Source organism: Crocodylus siamensis, chromosome 3 (genome assembly GCF_052110815.1).
Source record: "Crocodylus siamensis isolate JL-2025a chromosome 3, ASM5211081v1, whole genome shotgun sequence".
Taxonomy (NCBI): Eukaryota; Metazoa; Chordata; order Crocodylia; family Crocodylidae; genus Crocodylus; species Crocodylus siamensis.
In genome coordinates this window covers 47,812,043-47,837,280 of record NC_143397.1, presented here as the reverse complement: position 1 = coordinate 47,837,280, position 25,238 = coordinate 47,812,043, and the positions used below count along the sequence as shown (strand labels likewise).

At 42.0% G+C, this 25,238-nt stretch overlaps 1 protein-coding gene across 5 annotated transcripts in view; it reads left to right on the top strand.

Annotated features, from left to right (window-relative positions):
* KIAA0825 (KIAA0825 ortholog) overlaps positions 1-9,949 on the top strand; it is a 398,113-nt gene extending 388,164 nt beyond the window's left edge. For 4 of the 5 annotated variants that reach the window (XM_090038263.1, XM_090038264.1, XM_090038266.1 and 1 more), the window contains one exon: positions 8,317-9,948. In XM_090038263.1, the coding sequence (XP_089894389.1) occupies positions 8,317-8,440 (124 nt within the window). In that variant the 3' untranslated portion in view covers positions 8,441-9,948. Of the gene's footprint in view, positions 1-8,316 lie in introns of all 5 variants that reach the window. The other variant, XM_090038268.1, reaches the window with a different exon arrangement.
* The last annotated feature ends 15,289 nt before the right edge of the window (positions 9,950-25,238 follow it).

Sequence of the window (25,238 nt, the reverse complement as noted above, 5' to 3'; positions counted from 1 at the left end):
ATTGATGCTGTCGGTAGGGCTGGTGCCCCCCCCAACAAGGCCTCCACCATTGGCAGCTTCTGCGGGTGCCCCCCCAGATTCAGGAGACACCAGTTACTAATGGAAACTTTACATGATTTTCTTTGTTGAAGTTCACATAATAATTAGTCATGGTCTTTCTAAGTTCTTTGCAACAGAAAGATTGATTTATTATTTGTCCATAGTTAAAAAATGTGTGAAAACTGAGAGCTGGCACTTTTTGAGGGGTGCCATGAGTCTAAAAAGGTTGATAACCCCTGCTATATAATGAATACCTTTTTTCATTAAGACCCTGATCCTCAAGGAGATCTTTGCAGGGAGTCCACTTGCTTGTTATCATTTCTAACCATTTCTTCTTGCTTCTCTGAGCTTCCTGCAGTTACATGGGAATGTGGCTATGACATTACTAGTACCCTGGAGACTGATGATTTTCTGGTAGCACAGACATGACTGACTTATCTCATTTTGTCACTTTGAATATTAAAAAGGCTTACATTTTAATTGAACTTTTCAAAGGGTTAGTTCCATGAATACATTTTAAACCCAATAAGCTCAAGTAGTCTTGAAATTTGGCTCAATTTGTTCTTCCAATCCCATTCCTAAGCTATAGCAAGCATTGATATGTTATAATAAACATACTTTAACTATTTTTTAAAATATTGTAGGAATAATATAAAGTTGGCTTTGCTAAATTTACAGATCACTAACATTCATTTTATTATGGTAATAAGAGTAAACAAAATATTACATAATGGTATCATGAATTGGTCCAAACATCTCTAGGATCTTTTTGGAATGCTGATTTAATTTAATCTTCTAAAATATCAAGCCAACCAAAAATAAAATATATGCCAACTGTATCTTTAAAAATCATCTCTAAAAGCCATGTTGCTATTAATTTGAAATAACAGAGGTTGCAAGTTGGCTGTTCAGCTGATGGAGCCAGTATTTTGAAAGTAATTCATGAGTGTAATTTCATTCACATTCACATTACTTGAACTGGCTAGTGCATAGTTGAACATGTGCCATCTGATACTGCCAAAACAATTGTTGAGCATTTTAGATACGCCAGTAAAAACATGTTCCATTTTAGACAATTCTGGAGTTATAAACATTGAATCCTTTCCTCCATTTGAACATGGAGGCATTGTTTTCATCTCTTTTGGAACAACAGAGATAGATTGTGGCCTTGATTCCCGCTGTCCAGTAGATTTTTTTTTAAATAACATTTTAAGTTGAATAATGCAACAGTTTGAGGACTGGATGAGAGACCAGGTGTTGTCAAGCTCATTTCATTAATACTGTAAGGTAATGGCAAATTTAATCACATGATGCATAGAAAATATTATATTTTTATCTTTGTGGGGTTGTTTTAAAGACTTTGCAAATTCTACTTTTAAGTGAGAGAAAGTGTGGTAGTTTATAGTACCAATAAAAAGTCCTTTTACCAAGTGAACTATAATGAATATCCAAACTGTATGACCTTGGCAAGCCTTACTAGCCCTAGCATGGATGATTCAGTGAAATGCACTTAGAAGTATGAAGTCACTATCTTTGGAGAGAATCTGCTGATTTATTGTTAAGACTAAGTTAAGCTTTCCGATTTCTCTTTGCATTGTACTTCAAGCAGTAACTATTTTAAATGCATTCTGTTAGCGTTTTTAGTTGCATTCTTTCTGAGCAGACAACCCCACTATGTAAAAATATACACCAACTCATATTCATTAAAATTAATCAATCAGATCAGCTAAGTGGGGTTTCAGAATGACTCTAAGGGCTATAAATTCAAATTAAGAGTTACAATACTTATTCCTCGTTGAGAAGAGGATCTTTAATGCATTAGGGGAAAGAGAAGAAAAATTCAGCCATCCTATTTAAGAGCATTTATGTGGGATACTTGCCTAAGTAACTTGCTCACTTGTCAGCTATTATAATCATACCATAAATCCAAGAATGAAGTAGGCAACAATAATAGTGTCTAGTATTAATTTAACTGTAATAAAATGTCCAGTAGAATACTATCTAAATATTAAATATTTTAAATATGGTAAAACTGCTTCTGGTCATGCAGCTTATATTCCTTGTATAAGTTGTTGCTTTTGGTAAGAGGTTACTTAATTGTGTAAGTGTGTGCGTGCGTGTGTGTGTGTGAGATTTGGCTTCCAAGACAAAAGTTTGACTGACTGATATTATACATACTGGTTTATTAGACTCTCCTTAATTATATATTGGTCAACAAAGTATGCTGAAACTTCGATTGCTGTATTCAGTTTCAGTGCTGCTTTTATACTTTTCTTTCTGTTTCTTGTGGTGTGGCCTGGGAAGCCTCATTTTACTGTCTACTTGGACTGCTGCCTTCACAGAGTATAGACAGGCTCCGGCTGTTCCCCAGAAAGGCAGTCCACTTGTCATTTCTAGTGCTGATAGGGGCCAGGATCAGGGACACACTCACTCACTCACTCTCCAGTGGGGCCTTCCAGTGTAGCTAGGGTCCATAATCCCTTAAAGCAGCAATTTGTAGCCAACATGGGCTGCCTTCCAGCAATCGTAGCCCAATGTAGGAGTGTAACAACTGATAGAGGGTCATTAAAAAAATGGTGTGAATTACAACAGCCCTAAGGGTGTTTCAAATTCTGCTTGTGATCAAACTGGATCCCAGTTGCCTCCTCCTAAATTTAGGAGGAAAAAAATTGATGGAGCCAGATTTAGATTAAATTTCAGAAATATCTTTCTAAATAAAAGAATGATAAGACAGTGAAACAAGCTGTCTAAGGAAGATATGGAATGTCCTTCATTGGAGGTTTTCAAAAAGAAATTGAATAGGTATCGTGAGATATGTGAATATGTTGAATCTGTATTTGTGAATCTAACGGTACTTTCTGTTGAATCTACTACTGCCAATGCATGTATATTTTTACCTTATGTTCACAATATATTCTGTTCCTACCAGTTTGGCAACACTCTTTCCCACACTTGTAGCTGGAGCCATTTATTTATGAAAGACCAAGAGTGGGAGGGCACCTTTGGTGCCTGTCACTTTAAGTGTCAGAACAGACAGCAGAGCAGCCTGCAGGTGGCTGCAGTCGGGAGTCACATAGCCAGCAGGAAGCCACCTGATTGGGAAGAAGGCCCAGCTGCTAGAAATAAGAGCAGGCTGTTAGCAGTAGGGCCAGCAGTTGCTGCAAGCAGCTGGAGGGGGAACATCGCGCAGCTGGAGCTGCTTCTCAGATAATAGCTCAGAGGTATAGGGCAGGAACTATGGGGATAGAGGAGGTTCTTGGTTCTGAGGCATGACTTAAAACTATACCCTGCTAGGGATGGATGGTGTGCTGGGGCTGTTTGTGGCGAGGTGGTCCCCAGGAAATGCCACACCTGTTGTGAAAGGCAAGTATGGGACACCTGATAACCTCAGCCCCCACAACAGACAGGAAGGGTCCAGGTATGTCTGCAGACACCTGAGTCCCATGGGGTGTAATACTCTGTGGCCCCAGTGAAGGGGGACTGAGTAGTGGCCCCAGTGAGGGGACAGAACAGTGGCCCCAATAAGGGGTAGAATAGTAGAGGGTATAGTAGGCTGTGCAGAGTAGGGTTTGCAGTGGCAGCCTGAAGGGCTCTGCATGATGGTGCAGAGTAGGGTCTCTATAGGCTGGCTTGAAGGGCTGCACAGGGGCGTGTAGAACAGGGTCATAGATTCATAGGTTGTTAGGGGCTGGAAGGGACCTCAAAGATCATCAGGTCCAGCCCCCGGCTCTAGACAGGAAGACAACTGGAGTTAGGTGATCCCAGCGAGGTGACTATCCAGTCTCCTCTTGAAAGCCTCCAGGGTAGGTGACTACACCACCTCTGGAGGGAGTTTATTCCACAGTCTGGACACTCTGACTGTGAAGGAATTTTTCCTTGTATTAAGCCTGAAGTGGCCTTCCAGGAGTTTATATCTATTGGTCCTGATCTTCCCCAGGGGTGCCCTAGTGAACAGTTGTTCACTGAGCTCCTGATGCACTCCTCTGATATAACAGTAAGCCACTGTCAAGTCCCCTCTCAACCATCTCTTCTTTAGGCTAAAGAGGCCCAGGTCCCTCAACCTTTCTTTGTATGGTTTGCCTTGCAAGTTCCTGATCATATGGGTGACTCTTTTCTGGACCCTCTAGACTTCTTCCATGTCTTTATTGAAGTGCAGCACCCAGAACTGGACACAATACTCCAACTTCAGTCTCACCAGTGCTGAGTACAGTGGGAGTATCAGTTCCTTAGTTTTACACGAGATGCATCGGTTGATGCATACCAGCATGTTATTTGTTCTGCTGGCCACCATATCACACTGATAGCTCATGTTCATGTGATGGTCAGTCATTACCCCTAGGTCCCTTTTGGCCATGATGCAAGTCAGGCTGTCATCTCCAAACATGTATGTATGTTAAGGGTTATTTGCCTCCAAATGGAGAACCTTACGCTTGAAAGTATTAAACTTCATCTGGTTCCGGTCTGCCCAACTCTCTAGCCTGTCCAGGTCCACCTGTATCTGCAACCTATCTTCTGGCATGGCCACACTGTCCCATAACTTGGGAGTCTTTGTGGCCTGAAGGACTGTGCACAGGCCGGCTCCAGTAGTAAGATAACAAGAGTAGAGGCCCTAGTGAAAGGGCATAAGTGGAGGCCCTACTGAGAAGGCAGGCGGCCCAAGCATGTTGGAGAATGCCTGAGGCTGAGTTTGTACTTTGGATGCCATCTGCGAGGCATGGGACACGGTATAAGGGAAGGTTCAGAGTCATGTATAATGCCCTAGGAATCGGGGCATCAAATGGGCAGCCTCCCGCATCTTCTTTTATATATCTTCTTTTATACATCAAGGCATGACAGGCAAGACAGGTCAGACTGCCCTAGACTGGTGGGCAAGCCGACATGTTGACAATCGTTGTGACTTCCCTCTGTCACACCAAAGACAAACATAACAGCTCTCTGTCTGAGATGGTTTATGAAAAGTGAATCCTGCATTTATGCAGGCCATTGGACTAGATAACCCTTCCACTCTCTGATTCTATTATTCAAAAACTCACTCGGCTTTTATTAAGATTTCATTGGTGTTTCTTCAGTCATCTTAGCTTCCTTGATGCCTTCTCTAACTGGTCCTCTCTTATTTCTGCTCCTTTCCTTCAACTCCCCATCCCCCCAAGGAACAGCTACAATCAACTCAAACCTTTGCCCTAGTTGGCATGCCATAATTATGGTGCATTAATTTTAGTACCTGTAATAATAGGTATTAACTTAATGCTCTGTAATTGGCACTACTGCGCGTAGTGCTAGCTCATGTCTTTTAGGTGACACAAATTTGTAGTCAACTAATTCTACTGTGCATTAGTGTGTTAGTCTTAAGTAGAAGGCAAGGTAGAATTGCACCTTATAGATTAACCAAAGTAGATATATAGCACAAGCTTTCATCAGCTTAAGCTCATAAAACCTTGTACTAATATATGTGTGTGTGTTTGTGTGTGTGTGTGTATACTTTTGTTAGTCTGTAAGGTGCAAATCTATCCTGCCTTCAGGATTAAAAACTCCCAGAAGAGTAAACAAAGGTGGAGGAAACACTGTGAGCAGAACAGCATGCTGCAAAAGGGGTGGGGGGCAGGCTTCTGTCTTAGGGCCAGAACAAAAAGGGTTTCCCTCCTCATGTCCAGGACAGAACAGACTGTTTAAAAGACTGTCCTTCCCTTGGGAGCACTGGCTGAGGAGCTCCTCAGGGAGCCCCACTTACATGCTCTTACAAACTGTAATGAAAACTGGTAACAATTACACTGAAATCAGTGGAGTTACATTAGTTTAAAAATGGTTTGCATGAGATCTGGCCAACATGAAACATAAAGCTTTATGAAATAAAGGGGCCTATTCTTCAGGGCTGGGTACAGACAGTCAAAAAGCCCAAAGCTAAATTTCATAGATTAAATTAAAACAGAAGTGAACAGACATTTACCTTTGATTCAGGAAATACAGCCACATGCGTTCAGTGGTTCAGGCCAGAAGCCGGGGGGGGCGGGGTAGAGCATGGCTCTCTGGCTGTGTGTTCACTTCCTCTTTCTGCTGCTCCTGAGGTCTCTGAGATTTGTACTCCACAATCACAACAGCAGGACTCTGCAGGGTTGCTCATCACTTCCTCTTCCTGCTTCCAGGTGCCTCTGGGATTGTAGTCCACAGTTGCAGCCAGCCATAAATTTGAGTGGGGGAAGGAGTGTTTAACCCCCCTCCCTGGCTCCAGACCCCAGCTGGGGGTTTTCCGGGGGGGGCAGTCCTTCCCCCCACTGTAAACTGGGCTGCAACCCCAGCTGAGCTTGCCCCTCACCACTCCCTTGTCAGCCAGCCCTCACTGCTCCAGCTAAGCTCACTGGGCCAGCCCTGCTCTCTGGAGCAAACAGCACAGCTCAGCTCAGCTCAGGGCATGCAAAGCATGTAAAACTGTGATATAACTTGAACCAGGAAGGGGTCTGAGACAGAACTTTCATAAACCAGTTTAACCCAAATCAGTAAAGTCTGATATTACATTCAGCCAGATTTATCTTAAACCAGTTTCAGCTATTTTGAAACCAGTTTATGTGTACTGAACTTCAGTTCTGTTACAAGTTTAAGCCAGTTTTTGATCACTTAAACCAGTTTATGTGTAACTTCGGTCCCTGACCCAGTAGATTGTGTGTGAGGAAAAAGGACCCCAGTGCAGTGATATGTGGCACATTTGAAAGGCTATTCACTAGATCTGTAGAAATAAATGGTCTTTTGATCTCGATAACTGAATTTTTTGCTGCTGTTCTTAAGAAAGAGAGTAAAATCATCATCAGATAAAAGATGTTTCTGTGGAGTAGTTTATAGCTGATAAAACTTGGCCCCAGCAGCAGCAAAATCAGCTTTGCTTAATAAACTAATAAATATGTTTGAATGCCCTTCCTTGGTCTTACAAAGAACTAGTGTTAAAATATGAGTAGAACTAAATAAAAATAACTATCTGAACAGAAATTCCCTGCAGAGGTCTCTAATCATGATATGAAAGGTAATATTATAAATTATCAGTAATATTTCTTAAAATAAGTCTCTCTATCACCAGATAATGAAAATATATATACACACAGGGAATGTAGTAAAGAGAGAGCCATAAATGTAAATAAAGTATATATTTTCAATTTCAGGTTCTCTGTTGCCAAGAGGGGGGTCCAATCCTGATCCCTTTGTACTTGATGGAAGTTTTGCCATTAACTTTAATGGGAATCTAGATTAGAAAGGAGCAACCTTTGCATGAGCATCTTCCCTTTCTTATATATTTACTAATGGGGTGAAATGGTATATGCTATTTAAAGAAAATGTGGGGAAGCTTTTTGAATTCACGTATACCACTTTGAAAGAAAAACAAGATGCCTTATAGGGCACATTTAGACAAGCATGCATGTGTGGTATGTAGTGCCACAGACCCTTCCATTGTGCTGCACACCACACGTGCCACACTTGCAAGCATTTCCCTGCACTGCTAATTTGCAGCGTGGAGGGGAAGGGGGAGATGAGGGGGTTGACACTGGGAGATCCCAGTGTCAAAAAACCGTGTGCCTAAATAAAGCGTGTTGGTGCATGTGGTGGCAGCGTGTGCCACCCGAAACCAGAGCCTGGCCAGCCAAAGCCATGCTCCGGCTGCCAGCCAGGCTCTCTGCTGCCAGATCACTGCAGCTGCAGTCCCCAGAAGTCCCCAGGATCCCAGGTAAGACTCCCAGGACCAGCCTCTCCTACCTGACCTGGGACAACAGGTTGTGTGCCAGAGGGCACTTGCATGGGCATTCCCTGGGCACAAGTAACAGTGGCACATATTGTGCCACTGCTGTTTGTTCCTGAGGAAATGCATGTTCCCAGTTGTGGGGGCACACCCATTATGTTCATTAATAGAAAATCTGATGGTATCTCTTTTTTTTACTGTTAGCTAATTGACTGATGGAAGTATTTGCTAACACCATGTCTCAGAAACACATGCTAGCTGCTCTACTTTTTTCTGTTAGTTTTTCACTGCTTCTGGTCAATTTACTACCAAGGCATGATACAAAACTAAAATGACAATCCTGTGGCATAGATAAAGGTGAAAGCTTAGCAGTTTAAAGGCCAATGCATAGGGTGTGATTTTCTGTTCATGTCACATCTGGTTCAGCAGTTTCAATTAGCACACTCCATTAATATGATTGGGAATTAATACATGGGACTTATTTCTAATGTTTAAATTGTTTTGTTTGTTTTATGACTTTAAAAGCACAAAGGAACTAACAAAAGTATGTTTTCTTTCAGATGGGAGATGAAAGAAGATGCCGTTTTAGAAGATGAGGAAAAAGTTATGGTGGACCACTTAAAAAAGGCCTATTTTATACAAACCAGTCATGCCTCAGAAGATAAAGAAGAACAGTTACCTTGACAAGAATTTGGACCGCACCCACTTCAGAATTAAGCATGATTACATATGCCGATTAACTGTCAAAAAATACAATCCTTATACATACATGTCTAGAAAGCTAGGGAATCTGTATCTTACTGACTAGACATTACCCAATTATAGACTAGTCATTACCCAATTATTGACGACTCACCCAGTTAAAATAGCCATTGTCACATGTAAGATAAGCAAGCAATATTACATGGAAATGTTTGCGTCTTAAGTTAAGAGTCACATATCTTGGACACAAGAAGCTGAAGGCCAAATTGAGAATAATTTTTAATTCATGAAGTCACCCTAGAACTGAAAAAATAGTACAAATTTCAACATTTATGTTATATACCCTTGACTTTATATATAATAAAGAAGTATTGAAGGATAGAAAGCAATTTTTCAGTACTTTGTACTTCAACTTTAGAACCACAACTGAGCTTTTAAAGCATATAATGTGGCTATAGGGATTCCCTAAGATGAGAGATGCAATATGCTGACAAACGAGGCATACATGCTCTTAGCCATACTGATAATATGCTAGTATGGGTGGAAGCCAGTCAGAGTACTTGAATGTCCTCTTTTGTCAAAAGCTATTGTAATAAGTAGAATACCTAATTAACTTGTTATTGTCATATATAGTTAGGGTCTGTATATGCATGGACATTGGCTGAATATTTTTGGTATAGCTGTTTTGCAATAACAATTCCAGATTTGCTCTGGATCTGGAAATTCAGAATAAGAGTAGCTTTTTTTCTGATAATCTTTTGAAGAAGATTAGGCTAACCTCCAAAACGATACGTTTATTTCAGAATAATTCATGTTCAGCCTTATTCTGAAATAATTTACCAATTGTTGGCAAGCCCCACATATATCATTCCTCTTGCCTTCCTGTAAAAATTCATTCATAGCATCCCCATGGAAAACACTAGGATACTTATTTCTTCTATGGCAAACATGTGCTTATCTTTACAATGTAAAGTTAAAAAGACAAACTCAACAGTCTGAATAAAATCAGAAAATGTTCATGTATTTTATTTGGATGTTTTTCTTATCTAAATCTACATTGTGATCATAAATGGAAGAGTCCAACCTCATTCACAAATTAAACTTTTCACTAAATTATTAGTAGAAAATAGAAGGTTTAATAGCTACATGAAATGTGGTATTGTGCTTCTTATTGCTGACTCTCAAGTTTTACTGGGAAAAGCAACAAGAGAAAAATATCTTGTGCTGAGTGGGCACTTTTGCAACATTTTATATTTTTAAAGTGGAAATATACTAAAAATACAAGAAACAAGGTGGATAATTAAGATTGCTAAATGGAATTGCATTAATTTGCTAGAAACACTTTTCACTTTACACGTGCCCTTCGTCAGGAAAGGCATTCCACAGTACTTCGAAGAGCTTCTGATTTCCATATTTAATTCCTCTCTTTATAGAATTAAGAATATCTATGCAGTAGGACATTTTTTTTTAAAACTGACTTCTGTGTAACTGTCTCTACATGCCAGTGTGTTTCAACCAATCTTTAAAATATTTTCATTTAAAAAGTCAAGCATTCATACAGTTTTCTTCTTTATATTATATGCTATATCTTTTTTGTGTTTGATCCAGCAATGGCTTTCATATCTTTACACTCATCCTCAGTATAGAAAGGCTAGGAGATGATGTATAGAGATTTAAGCGGAGTGAATTAAATATGTATAAAATACCTTAGATTTGTAAGGCCAGATTTGCTGAATATAGGGGTAGGCACTTTGTACTGCCTCACTGGTATAATCTGATCCTGTAACCAAATGTGTTGGCTCTGGAAGGATGACCAAGTATAAGGATACAACAACATTTGCCCATTTTTGATGGACAATATAGCATTTTTGGCTCAATTGTGTTGACATGAAAAAAAGCCATCCTATTACTCATTAAGATGTTGATTTATATATTTGAAGCCTATGTTGCAACGTAGGAGTGGGAATCTAAACTATTATCCTACCTTTACTTCAAAGAGCATTAGGGAGGCTCTTCAGCCAGCTCATGATTTTCTGAGGCTTCATTTTGCAGTTTGTGAATACTTGAGGCTGGAAGCACTGGGTCTTTTAAGGCAAGGATTTTCAGTCATCCTTCCCACTATGGGGACAATTACAGGTGAACTCAAGCATCTTAGGCTCCCTGTATGACTACAGTTAAGTTCACGGGTCAAAGGGCTCTGAAAACCCAGACTGAACTAACACCATTGAAAAACATTTGGTCTCTAGCATTAAAACAGGGTTTTGGATGCTCTCACACTATGTGCGCGCGCACACACACACACACACACACACACACACACACACACACTCTGCCATGTATCAGAGAATAGGAATCAAGAGACACGTCTACACGTGCCATTGAGACCAGCAATAAACTGTAGAGTCTAGGTGCTTTGCAGTTTATTGCTCTCCGGAAGCTCCCAGGCACACATCTGCACTTGTGCCCAGACTGGAGCACATTGAACCAAATTGTAGCAGCCCCAGCTGGCAGGGGGCCTGGGGCTCCTCCAGCTGGGTTCAGTGTGCTGCTGAGGGGCTGGCTGGGGCACAAAGGCACTTCAATGGGGCTAACTGGCAGGTAGCCCTAGCACTGAAGCACCCTTATGCCCCAGCCAGGCAGTCAACATCTACACATGAGCTGCTGCACACTAAAAAGCTCCCCAGCCAGGTAGGACTTGTATTTACAAGTACTACCCTGTTGCGAAGTTTATTTGTTTCATGTTCCCTAATACAGGTGCATGTGCAGACACTGAAATGTTTACCACGCAGTTAATTAGGCAACTTGTGCAGTTAACTTCTCATGTAGACGTGCCGAAGAAGTCTTACTGTGCAATCTAGTCCCTTGCGCAAAATACCAGCAGGGTTAGGAAAAGGAATTGAACATGGGTCTTCCCAAAGCCTAGATAAATTTTGTAACCACTGGAGGTGAATTTTGTAACCACTAGGCTATCTTATGAAGGAGAGTAGTAGGACTACCAGCTTCTTCCCCATTTTCAGAAAGGAGTATGTGGCCTTTTAAAGGAAGGGTATAGGCACTTCAGGAGAGGGTTCTGACTTGTGCGGCCTATACAGAGGGAGGCACTTCTATGTAGTACTGAGACACTTAAGCCGTAGGGGTGGGGAGTGAGGATAGGAGTGGAATTTTTAGACACACCCCTGTGTTCAACATATCATTAGCCAGCTGGTGTGTTGACTTTAGGCAAATCTTCACTCAGTGGGTTGGTTTTTGTGGATCCAGTTCTGAAACACCTAACTCTCCCAATATATTATGTACCTAGATACTTGTGTTAGCTGAAGAATCTAACAAGAGTATCTGGGTTCCATTAAGGGGTTCTGGCACCCAAAGATAAAGTGTGTACAGTCAGTTGCAATACCTAAATTCCTTTCAATTCCTAGTATGATGTTCTGATCTCATTAACATTTTTTGCTTGTGTATTTTTTAAAACTGTATACACAAACACAGAAAATTATTGAAAGCCAGCCAATTGTGTGATTAGCTTGTTGGAGCCACATGTTCTATCATTACTGGTATCTTACCAACATTCAGTATCTGATTAATACAAGTAATAACAATAGGAACAGGAAAAATGTGCTGAAATTTTTTGGAATAATGAAATGCAAGACATTTGGCTCATATGGGGCTTGGGGGGAAAAAAACAGAGATTAAGGAAGACATATATGTATCTTTTAATAACTCCTGTCTTCACTAGCCATCTCCTGCAGATCATCTCATATTCTGGCAGAGGACATTTTATAGGCTCCATGGGCGACAAAGTTATTTCATAGTTTCATTGTTGTTAGGGGCTGGAAAGGACCTTACAAACCATCGAGTGCAACCCCCCTGCATGTGGGCAGGAAAGACTGCAGAACTGTTTATGATTGCAGGCAGATACTCTTTAATTCATCTCTTCATACTCGCAGCAGTCCAAGGTAGGCATGAGATCTGGTTTCTTTCAATTAGCTTCCTCTTGCATTTTCCTCTTAGCTGGGAGGCACCTAACAAAACACCACTGGAAAGTATTGACGGTAAGAAATCTCAATTATAAACTGGTATAAAGTTGTTTGTGGAACTCCTCAAAATGTACTTGCATTGGGGAAGAGACCTATGAGATGAACAAGATTAGCTGACAGATGGCCAGGATGAAAGGATAGAATGTGCTAGCATAGCAGACCACATGCATTTACTGATTTCCTACAATATGAGCATCAAAAGGGGGACTGGATTTATACAGTCCCAAGAACATCGGGGTCCTGACTGGTCCAGAGCCACTATCTCATCCTGGCCCCCTCTAATCACCATCCCCTCATAATGTCTACAAGATGTTCCAGGACTTGGTATGCGAACTGCATTTGTTGCTATATTTGAAATTCCATTGGCAATGCTGCAGGGAAAGTCACTCAAGCTCCAAGACATTCTACATGTCTCATGTCCATGCTGTCTAGCAAAGCCTATCGGTGAAAAAACTTTAAAAACCACTAACTTGCACTGGCAACTGCCTTTTCTAGCAGCAACATCAAAGAGAGCGGACTGCTGCTACCAAACGCTGTCCCCATGCTCTGAACAATTTTATATCCTTCACCGAACATACACACACACACCAGAATCCTTAGTTATAACCTGCCAATGAAAGGTCAATATGAAGCCAACAGAGAAGTAGCACTGAGAGATAAGGAACCTCCAAAAGTAGGATTTATTTTTCCAGAAAAAATATTCTGGAACATTATATTCTGGGAAAATATCCAGAAAAAAATATACTGGACACTAAATCACCAAATGAGAACTGACAATGACAAGGCCCTATTGTAACAAGTGATTATTTGAATTGAGATGCTGTCTCTGAATTTGCAGACCTACTTCCCGAAGATAAGAAGGAGCTGAGGTCATTGACTGCTGAAGGTTAACTTGTGGCACTTTTATCTCTACACGCAGCCACAGATACAAATTCCAAATCCATGGTTACCTCAGATTGCTCCAGTCATCAAGGATCTCTCAGGTACAAATTATAATTGAAGTCTTCCATCTGAGGAATGTAAGCTATGCGGTGTTAAAATGGATGAGGCCTCACAGTCTCTAAAGGAAATGTATGTCACTGAAATCCTTGGGATCTGTTCTCTTTCACTAAAGAAGCAGTATTTTAAGCTTCAACCACAACAGTGGTGAGCTTTTTATCCCCAAATAGGAAATGCTGACTCACTGACAAAACCCAGATAATTCCCAAGAAGTTACCTGCTTGTCACCATGGCTGTTCAGTCAGCCCTTTTTGCCACCAAGGAAGCAGATTGGACCCCTTGAGGAGCAATGTGCAAATCTGTCTTGCGCTTACACGTGCACCTGGAACCATATTACATTGAGCCAGGTAAGAGCAGCCCTGGCTGGCAGGGCACCCAGGGTCAGTCTGCTGGCCTGGGTTTGCTCCCTGCTGGCTCAATGTACTGTGGAGGGACTGGCTGGGGCATGAGGGTGCTCCAGTGTGGGCCTAGCTGGCAGGCAGTCCCCACATTGAAGCACCCTCATGCCCCACCCAGCTGGGTCAGAGTCTACACGTGTGTTGCTGCACACAAAAAAACTCTACAAGACGATAGTACTTATAATTACAAGTACTACCCTGCTGTGGAGTTTATGAGTTTCCTGCGGCCTAATAGGGCTGCAGGTGTAGACACCAAGACATTTACTGCAGAGCTAATTAGGTAAATCCACCATACATGTCTCATGTAGACAGGGCCATCTCTGGCGGGGGGCAAATCAGGGCGACCGCCCCAGGCCCTGTGCTTCGCAATCAGTGCAGTATAGGCCCCACTGCAGCCGCCATGTGCCGCTGCTGCCAAACACCACTGCCAGCTCTGGCTGCTTGGCATCCCCCCACCACCTGGACCCCACACCCCACTAGGGATGGCTCTGCATGTAGATGTGCCCACTGCATGGTAACCCCATTTGGACAACTTCCAAACTCAAAAGACATGGACTTCTCAAGAAATACGCCTTCACATAAATGTCTTGGTGCTTCATCATGAATTGTCAGTCCTTTTAGAAGCCTATCCACCTTTCACTGGATGGGATTCTAAACAGGCTGACAATTCATGATGAGCAATACTACACTCATATTTTAAATAAACAAGAGGGAGCAAAGTCTACTCCTTTACATCAAATAGCTGTATGCCTATACAAGTTTTTTTATGTGCCACAGAATTACTCTGTACATAAGCTAGGACTGCAAAATTTTCTAGCAGATCACTTAAGCAGACATTTTAGAGGTGACTGAAAGTGATCAGTAAAGAACACTGTAAGCTGTTAGAGAAAACAGGAAATATCAGAAGATCTGCTCTTGAAAAGTTCAGAATGGGGATGCCTGCCCAATACTCTGATGTACATTTACCCTCTAGTTCCATCAAATCTAAGAGTTCTCAGGTTGTTTGCACAGGATTCAGTTAGGATCTTAGTTCCAGTGTAGCCAAGGCAATCTGGGTTCTCAAAGGATCTCTCTGTCCAAACTTTTATAAAATTGCCTTTCTAGCCAGAAGTAATATCTCATAGAGACAACCAGAGCTTCTATGTACCATACAACATGAATGGTGGCTGGTTAATATCATGAGAGAGAACCTGTCCAAGCCAGGTACAAAACATTCTCCGAAAGTAAAAATACTCACTGTTCTGAAGTACCCTGGACTTCCAGTGAGCTCTCTCTAAGGGTTTATCTAACAACCTCTTAGCTTTCTACTCTCCAGTTCAGGGTTATTCCACGTTTTCACATTTTACTGTGGTTCCTAAAAGGTCTTCTGACACCATTAGCCCCCAGGGAGTGAACCTCCCCCTTCTTGTGGTCTAAACATTGTACTGGCAGTATGCATGTACCCACCTTTTGAGTCGTTACCTACATGCTCTTTATTTAATGTTTCCTTCAAAATAGACCATCTAATAACATTAGGGTTAATCAGAGGGGTAGGTAAAATACAGAAACTCATCTCAAGTCCATTTCAGCGCACAGACTTTCTAACTGGATAGCATAGCATAGCAGCTGCTATGTAAGTTAGGCAAAAGGGACCCAACCATGAAAGTGACAGTTCACTATGAGAGCACAGACAATTTATGTTGCTTCTTGAAGCAATGTTCTCATACTAGAAATAGCAGAAACTATCATGCTAATTTTGGTAGGATGTATTTCATGATTGTTTACAAAGTCCTAGCATAAATTTCCTGTTATCTAGGTCAATACTTATGAGTCACTAACAATGTAATATGTATGGACAAGTGCTCAGAGAACAAGAAACGGTTCCTTACATTAAAGTCATTGTGGTGCTTAAAGATGCGTTGTCTATATATGAATGTTCTGCAGTCTACCCACCCTCCCACTTGCATGGTGTTTGATAACACCTTGATTCTGTGTTGCTTAATAATTTGAAGTGTTTAGGGGCATCCCACCCTGTGTGGGCTTGGTGAGCTATTGGCAGGCCCCCTAAAAGCAGTATCTCTTGGAGCAGGGGTGGGCAAATGCAGCCTGTGGGCCAGATGCAGCCTGCCAGGCCATTCTATCCAGCCCATGGGGCCCCTAAAAATTTAGAAAATTAGTATTTATCTGCCCCTGGCTGCCTGTCATGCAGTCCTCGATGGCTTGCCAAAACTTAGTAAGCAGCCCTCTGTCCAAAATAATTGCCTGCCCGTCTTGGGGGCTGTGCCTGTACCCTGAGTGCCTTCATTTCACTAATGAGCTTGGACTTTTCTATTTATGATGACAATGTAGATTTAGATTTTTTAAAACCCCATCTAAATAAAATACAGTGAACATTTTTGGATTTTATTCAGACTGTTGAGTCGGTTTTTTTAACTTTACATTGTAATGATAAAGACATATTTCACTAATGAGGGCACTCAGCATGGACAACTGGTGCTTCCTGATCCTAGCAGGGCACCAGTGGCCAATTGCTGACAGGGGGATGCCCCCAGTGGCTGAAAGTGCCACCGGCCCACATTCTTGGGGGGGAGGGGGGCACCTGTCATCGCCCCCCACTCTGCAACTGGCAGCAGCCAATCTCAGGAGGGGCACATTTCCCTCCATGCCTCTCCTGTGTGTTGCCTATGGCACTCAGGTTACAGGCACAGCACCGAAGAGATACTACCAGCCAAGAGATTCTGTGAAGCACATTGAGCAGATGCATGGCAATGGTGAACTACATATAGGTGACACACCCCCTAAGAAAGAAAATTACTGTAGGGGCAGCAGCAGGTGTATCTTAACATTATTAATGTACTCATGATTCAGACCCTTCACTACGCAGAATCCAGACCCTGTGCTGAATATAGAACTTTCCATTTCTTCATGGGCTTTTCTTTAGAGTTCATCAGTGTAATATAAAAATGCTTTATGAACACCCACAATCTTGTTTCCCAGAACACTTGGAGGTAGGGTGGTATCCCCCTCATACAGCTAAAGCAGTGGTTCTTAACCTTTTTAGACTCAAGGCACCCTCTAAGAACATGCCAGCTCTTTGTTTTCACTCTTTTGTTGTTTGACTACAGAAAAATAACAGAGCAATTCTTCTGTTGCAAAAACTCCAAAAAACCATGACAAGTCAGAATGTTTTTAACACTATGGGTTCCTATTTGAAATCTCTGGATTTTTCTTGTGAATCCTGTTTGCACTCGTAACAGTGCTTAATATTATACAGTTCCCCACGGCATCCTTGAAAGAATCTCGGGGGCCCCCCAGGATGTCAAGGCCCAATCTGGGCATGCAGGGAGCTGCAAAGTCCACCTGTGGCTGCCCAGAAGCTCCACACCCACATGACTGAAGCTCCCACCTTGCCCCCTCCCTGCTATCCCCACTTCCCACTGAGGACTGCATGACATGATTCAAGTGTGCAGAGAGCTGTTCTTCTCTCACAGGTGTCCAGACCTATAGACAACAGCTCCGCTCACTACACAACCCTGAATCAGTTACTTCTCTTACTGCTAACTCAAACAATAACTTTGCCTTGTAATGTTGAAAGGTCTTGGTTCAAACCCAGTCACGCACAATGGAGGGCTAACAATTGCATGTGATTATTTTTCACCCTTTTCCTTAAAAAAGAAAACCACACACACAAAAAGTTAGGAAATGCCTGAACTATGGTTGTTTGTATAACTTTAATTTACATGCATCAATTACAATTGTCTTTAATTACTTTATCATGTATTTTTTTCCAAAGACCTTCTGTTTCATTTGTTGCACAAAACAGATACACTATGGGCCAAAAGTAAGTTTGCTGAGCAACTATAAATTTGTACTTGCTAACTTCCAAATCACTGATTAACTTGTCATCCTAAATGTCTTCTTTTACTATAACCTCTCATATAATTATACATCATTTCTCTCTCTCTCTATATATATGTTTGTAGTAGTAGTCAACTGCTGATCCTCTGGATCATGGTGTACACATAAGAGGTCTAGTCAGATGCCTGATGAATCTGTTTGTAGCTCAAGTCAAGAGTGACACAGCTTGTTACAAGTTTCACACATACATATGTTGTCTGAGTTGGAGTCCAAGTTTACAGCAAGCTGCTTCCTTTTTTCTTGCTTTGCTTCCATCTTCCAGATCAGAGCTGCTTCATGTTGACCTGCACCCAGTGCCAGATGTTCCCTCCAGATCAGATGAGATTCTGTGTGCTCCTCCCATCTTTCTACACTGATGATGAACAACTTCATTTTTATATGTTGGGCTTGTCCCCAAGAGTGGCAATATGCATTGCCCAGGGATAACTAGCAGTGACACACATTTATGCTGCTACTAGTTGTCCCTAGGGGATGCCCTTTCACGCGTGCCTTGGCATGCTGCAAGTTGCCCTGGGTGGGGTAGGGAAGGCTGGAGGCAGTACCTGGGCTAGCCCCAACAGACTTACCTGGGGTCCTGGGGCTCCAGCAATGGCAATCCGGATTGGAGCTTGGCTGGCAGCCGGAGTGTGGGTTTGGCTGGCCAGACTCTGGTTTTGGGTGGTACACGCTGCCTCCACGTGTGCCACCCCACTGTTTTCTAACACATTTTTTTTTATACTCTTGGTGTCAAACCTCCCCACCCCACACTGCAAATTAGCAGTACAGGAAATGCCTGCATAGGCAGAGGAAGAAAATACTTCTTTGCAGGGGCATGCATGCACCTCCCCCCCAGCAAGTAAGTCTGGCATGGAGAAGGCATGGGGGGGACAGATTGAGGCTCCCACAGTCAGGGAGAGAGTGGGGCACAGACAGAAGCAGGGGCTGGGGTGAATGGGGCTCCAGAGCCAGGACAAGTTGTGGGATGTTCAGAGCCTGGGCAGCTTATCCAGGGGTGTGGGTGGGCTCTCGTCAGTGCATGCACCCTTGGGGTAGGCACAGGGGACACAGGCCCCCCCGATCTGTGTGTGGGGTGGAAGCAGGCTGTCACTGTGGGCTGGGGTCTTCACCCTGCTGCCAGTGCCCTGGAAGCGGCGCAATGCCATGTGCCTCCTGTTTGCTGGCTTCACTGCCTGCCCAGAAGTGGAGGCACATGGCATCACATGGCTGGGACACCAGCAGTGGGGTGTGGAGTACAGCCCAGACTGGCAGCCCATCTCTACCCAGTGCATAGCACAGGTTGGCAGGGCACATATCCCCTTTGCCTGCCCTGGGGGTGTGGGCAGCAGTGGGAGTCCCCTTGTGCCCCTTGACTAGCCACCCAGGCAGTGCATGTTCCATGACCCGCTGCAGGGCCCCATTCACCCCCCCATGGGGGCCTCAATCTGTTCCCCATGCCCCTTCCCCTCACCATGACCCTTCCCATCCACGCATGGATGTGACGGGCTAACTGGCAGTGACCTAGCCCAGGGGTTTTGAAAGGGCAAAAGATGATTAGAGGACTTGGGATTCCCTTTCCTCACCAATCTGTTAATGATTTGGCCCAGGGGTTTTGAAAGGGTAAAAGATGATTGGAGGACTTGGGATTCCGTTTCCTCACCAATCAGGTCCCAGAGACTCACCCTCCGTGTCCCCTGATTGGCCCCTTGGGTCACCTGGAGGAGGATAAAAGGGGCAGTGCAGCTGACTCAGGAGAGACCAGTAAGGGACCACAAGGAAGGAGCTTCACAGAGCTGGCAAGAGCTGAGTCAGCGGGGCAGGAGCAGTGCCCCAGAAGAGCCTGAAGGAGTGGGACCTGCAGGCAGCAGCTGGACCCTCAGCAGCGCAGCATGTGGCCGGCAGGAGAGGCTCCCCACTGGGCTCCAGGATCCCCTACGAGAGACAGCAGCCAGCAGGAGAGGCTCCCCCGCTCCAGCAAGGATCTGAGCAGTGACCTGAGAGGTTCCCAGCTCTGCTTCCAGCTCCTCCAATCAGAGGCCAGGCAGCTGGATGTGAGGCCGGGGCTCTGGGAAGGTAAAGACCCCTGGCACAGTGCCACCATTGGTGGCTGTGTGGCAGCATTTCTGTCTACTACTTGGGAGATCTGAGTTTAAGTCCTAGCTGGAGAGACTTGGGGTAAGTGAGCTAACAAGAAGCAAATCATCTTGCAGTGGAAAGGGCCTTTGTATTTTTCTCCCCCTCCAGGTACGTAGGCCCTCTATTTCCCTTGTGATTTGACATTTTGTATTTTGTGTCTTTTTTATATTTCACCAACCAGTGTTGTTTGCTCTGCTGTTTGTGTTTTATATTTTGTTAACCCTGTTTTTTGTCAACGATTGTAAGTGTCTTGAATCCTGCCCCCTTGGGGCATTGAAGTGTCCACTATACCCTCTGATTTATGCCTGCTATGTTCCCAGTATTATTTCCTCATTAAAAGGTATATGGTTAAGTCCCTATTGGTGGTCTGGCTCTGCTCTGTATGGGGAGGAGAGTCTCTACATCTCCCACAGCGCTTGTGCACCTGCTTTGATCCCTTCATTTGGAGAGGGGGTACCTCTTGGAGTACCACCCGGATTACATGTACTTGCTGGGCGCTGCTCCAAACACGGCTGGGCTGAGCTCCTGGCTGCCTGCAGGCTCTGGCTGTTTATGTCTGTCTGTGTACACCCTCTCTGCTTGCGCACCGCCCCCTCCCCCCGCAGCCACCCAGAGCCTGCAGCCAAGCTGCCTGTGTTTGGGGGTGCTAATCCCTGTTAGCCCCTGCCTTCTGCTGCCTATGCATGTGTGGTTTGTGACATTGCAGATGGGTCTATGCTGCTGCAAACTGCATGTGAGCACTCGTCTGAACATGCCCATTGTGATACTGCCATAGAGAGCAACCCTGCTTTTAGAACCATCTCTAATCTCACTATAGAAAATATTCTTGGGGATATGGTCTCTTCCCATTCTCCTGACATGGCCAATCCATCACAACCTCCTCTTCTTGATAGTGGTTTCTAAGTGTGTCAGTCCTGGACACACCAGTACCTCTGTGTTTGGTGTTCTGTCTTCCCACTTTATTTTCAAGACCTTATGCAGACATCTCATGCAGAAACTGTTCAGTCTCTTGATATGCCTAGCACATGTAGTCCATATTTCTACATCATAAAGTAGGAATGACAGCATACAAGTCTTGTAGATTCGTATCTTCACATTAGCTGATAGTTTACTGTTATTCCACGCATGTTCCTGTAATAGCCTGAAAACTTAGCTCCTTTTCCAATTCTGTTAGTCAGTTCAGTCTGAAGGTCAAGATTCCTGCTAATTGTAGAACCCAAGTAGCAAAAACTAGACTAGATGGAGGCTTATTCAACATCTCAAGGTTTAGGCAGGGGTGGGCAAAATGTGGCCTGGGGGCCGGATGCGGCCCGCCAGGCCATTCTATCTGGCCCGCAGGGTCCCTAAAAAAATTTAGAAAATTAAGTAATCTGCCCTGGGCTGCCTGTCATGAGGCCATCGATGGCTTGCTGAAACTTGGTAAGCTGCCCTCTTCCCAAAATAATTGCCCATCTCTGGTTTAGAGGGAAAACCAAGGTGAAAGAACTGGTTCTAAGAGGTTTCCTGTTTCTGGATGACCCAACCTTAGTTGCCCACGGTGACTCTTCCTGGCAAAATCTCTTGGCCAGGTTTTCTAGTCATGCAATAGCTTTGAGATGATAATTAGTTTGAAGAAGACTGTGATCATATACCGAGGGGTGGAAGAAGCAATATCTGACCGTACTCTGAAGGATAAATCTCTTGTTGTCAAATCTCTCTCTCTCTCTCTTGCTCTCTTTCTATATATATGTATATGTGTGTGTGTATACATAATAATTATTATTATGCGCTGTTACTGTGCTGCATTTCAGTCTGAATGTAGTACTGTATTTCAAGAATTCCTCAATTAGGTAGGTAAACAAACCTTTTCAGGCCTGTATGTATAATAGCGACCATAATATCTCTTAAGGATGTTACATAGGCTAGGTAGTTCAAGTTTATTAAGAACTTCTGATGTAAGTTATGTGTGTCTTTTATATAACATATTTTATTCTGGATGGGTTGTACCACTTTTAAGATCTGTAGACTGTATCTGTAAACCAGTAACTCCTCTATTTTCCCAATTTTCAGATCCCTGTTTACACACCAGTAAAATACTGTCATCTCAAATTTAACAGGATCTTAAAGAACTTGGAGTTTCTAATAAATGTTAAACTCAAACCATCCACTTGCAAAGTTATGGTACAAACAGTTAATGTGCATTCTCTCACACATTCTCATCTGTATATATTCACAACATCTTAATTGAGTTGTTCACCGTGTCCTTGTAATTTTATTGTTTTCTTTCATTGCTGCTGTATAGTAGATGTGATTTTAAAAGGGCCTTATTGTGTAGATTAAGATTATGCTCCCTCTAGAGAATGGAGAGGAGAATGAAGGAGGAGGCAGACATGTTTTCTTTACCTGGGAGCTGAAATAGCAAAATGATTTTTGACTGGTTTATGTAGCAGCAAACAAAATATGTTCTATGGGAAGTCAGATATGGCTTTGGGAATGAAATGATCTTGACTAGAATCTGAGAGGCAGGTATATATTAATTTCTAGAAATTAACAGCTAAATATTTGCTATGAAAAGTTTCTCTTCAAATACAGGAGGATTAGATAACTTTAAACAGCAAGTGACTTCAGTTGCAGTTTCTTGATTCCTTATTCCAATTAAGGTATTTTAATTTAACTTTTTTTTTTTATAAATGCCAGGTTAGCAAACGTTCATTTTCTGATGGAGGTTGTTGCACTGATTCAACTGAAATGCATTGCATCTGTCACTCAATCTTCTCTTCTCTCCAGACAAACGATCAGTCAGAAAGACATAAAAGGCAAAAATGTATTTAAGTAGTAGAGCACAAAAATAAAATTTCTGTTTAAGAGCTGCTTTCCATTTTTGTTACTTTCAGTCAAATTTTTTCATATGTGTTAGCGAATCAGTTGTGGGATGTCCTTTATTTCAGACAACTATTCAAGATCCTGATCTGTATTACTAAACAGGATTTTCTTTCTATCAGCTATTGCTATCACAGAATAGGTACTTTCCAGTGGTCAAGTCACTGAGATTTTGTTTAATCTTTCCTGGCTTACTAATAATGCTTTTTCATAAAGGGGCTATATATGTTAGTTGTGCTTCTTTTAGTTTTCTAGGATTCCTGAAATCAAAAGCAAATAGTTTATAATTCTTTTCAACAGTATTAGTAAAAAGGAAATTATTTGTATTATTAGAAACTAATAAATAGTATTACAATACTTCTGATTTTCCTACTTAGTTGGGGACCTTGCTGGGCTAGGGTCTATACAAAAATATACCAAGAGACAATCACTGCGCCAAAAACTTACAGTCTCCATGAAGGAAAAAAAGATAAGAAGATCCACAATAATGCTTCAGTTCCAGCTCTGAGACAGTTGTGATTACTGTTTTTTTGCTTTGGAATTAGCTCTCTTTGGCTCTTGGGCAGCGAGCAAGTTCGGTGAGCTTCAGAGTGAGACATCAGGCCTGATTATTTTGTTAGTTTTTGGCTTGTTTGCTTTGTCTGATATTGGCTTTTGATTTGGATTAGATTCCTCTGGACAAAGGGCCTGCCAGTATATGATGAAGATACCTCCAACTGCAGTAATGTAAGTATTATTTAAGTTACATGTGTTGTAGGTTGCACATGTAATGTGTATTTCATTTTTTTTAACCAACATGTCTTATCACTATAATAAGCATGAAGAAATTCATTAAATCTAAGTGCCCCACTAAAATGTCTTGTGATTTAGCAGTAGTTTTTTTCATTTAGTCTCAAAAGATATCACTCTGATTTCAACAACAAATGTCTTTTTTTCCTCTCCAGTTAGAAGAATGCTAATGTCACAAATGCTGTGCCCTGTTAGGCCTCTGGTCTTTTCAACTCAAACACCAAAAATCCACTTAAACTTTACAACAAAAAGGTATATTTATTTGCTTTTCCATACTGTGCTCATTCAAACTTGGTCAGATGACAGTTGTAAAATTAAAATAAGTTATTTAGCACCCTGGAGCAGTCATCTGTTCTAACATGCATAATTTATTTGAAACTCATTTGAGAAGTTGAGGGATTGATAGTTTACAACAGAAAAATGATAGGCATGCTAAGTATGGGCTTGCAAAAATAAACTGTGTAATCATACATTGAGACCTAATATTTCAAGATTTAAGTGTACAATTGTTTGCACATGTAATAGGATTGAAAACACTATGAAAAGATTACATTGTAAACCCATACCTCTGCACTTTAAGTAGCAGAGCACAAAAATAAAGTTATCAGATTTAGTGCTCCTTTCCATTTTTGTTACATTTAGTCCAATTTTTCCTATATATTAGCCAATCAGTTTTGACATGCCCTTTAAACAAATATTACATATAGGATAGAATAATCTGTTTGTAATTTACAGTAGCTTCCAAATGTCTTCAGTAAAGACCTTTGGGAAATTTTATTGCAATTAAATTGAAAAGAGCATATGAAATATAGCCTTGACTTTAATATACATGAAAAACAAAACCTAACCAAACTCAGCAGAAGTTTAAAAAAATAATGTAACAACCCCTCCCACAACTCAGAATAGGAATAGCTGCCATGTGTTTAAGTTAACCTGAAAAAGTAAACTGATGATATAAGGATCTTTTTTGTGCTCTTTATTGACAAAACTATAACTAAAATAAACATATAATTGATTGACAAGATATAACATGAGAAATTCAGTATACCCATTATTAAGTGTGGGCAGAAAATAACAGCTAGCAAAAAGGGAAAAGCTATTTAGCCTTGCAAAGTATCCACTGACACAAGGAAAACACTGGCTCTTTCTGCTTTTTCCTGTTTTTTAAGTCTTTACTTATTTATTTACACAATACAGTTCTTATGAAAAGTGTTGCTTGACAGATTTACCCCCCAGGTTTAGCGAAGAACTTTGTGGATCGATAAAGTCAATTGGGTTTAGGCACACCCACAGTTTTCAGTCCTGATTAGCAGGTGAACTGTGATTAGAGCTTTTATATTTCCTCTTCATTTTATGTTAAATTTTATTTTACATTTTTCACAGGCCTTACTGCTTTCACCTGTTTGGGATGGAACCACATTGTCCTACCACCTTTATACTGGATCTGTGGCCTGAAGCCTCCTTGTTTTTTAACTTTGAAAAGCTCAAATGTGCATTTTGCGCTGGTAAGCCTTTTTCCTTCAGGACGGAATGTCTGACTGATTACCCCAAAAACAGATTGTGGTTTTTTTTTTTTAAACAAAGTATTATTTATTACTCTGAAGGCACATAGCACACAAAATGTAAAAACCAAAAAAGGCCTGTATGCATAAGTCTCCATTATCTCTATCATAAACTTTTCTTGCAAGGTTTAAT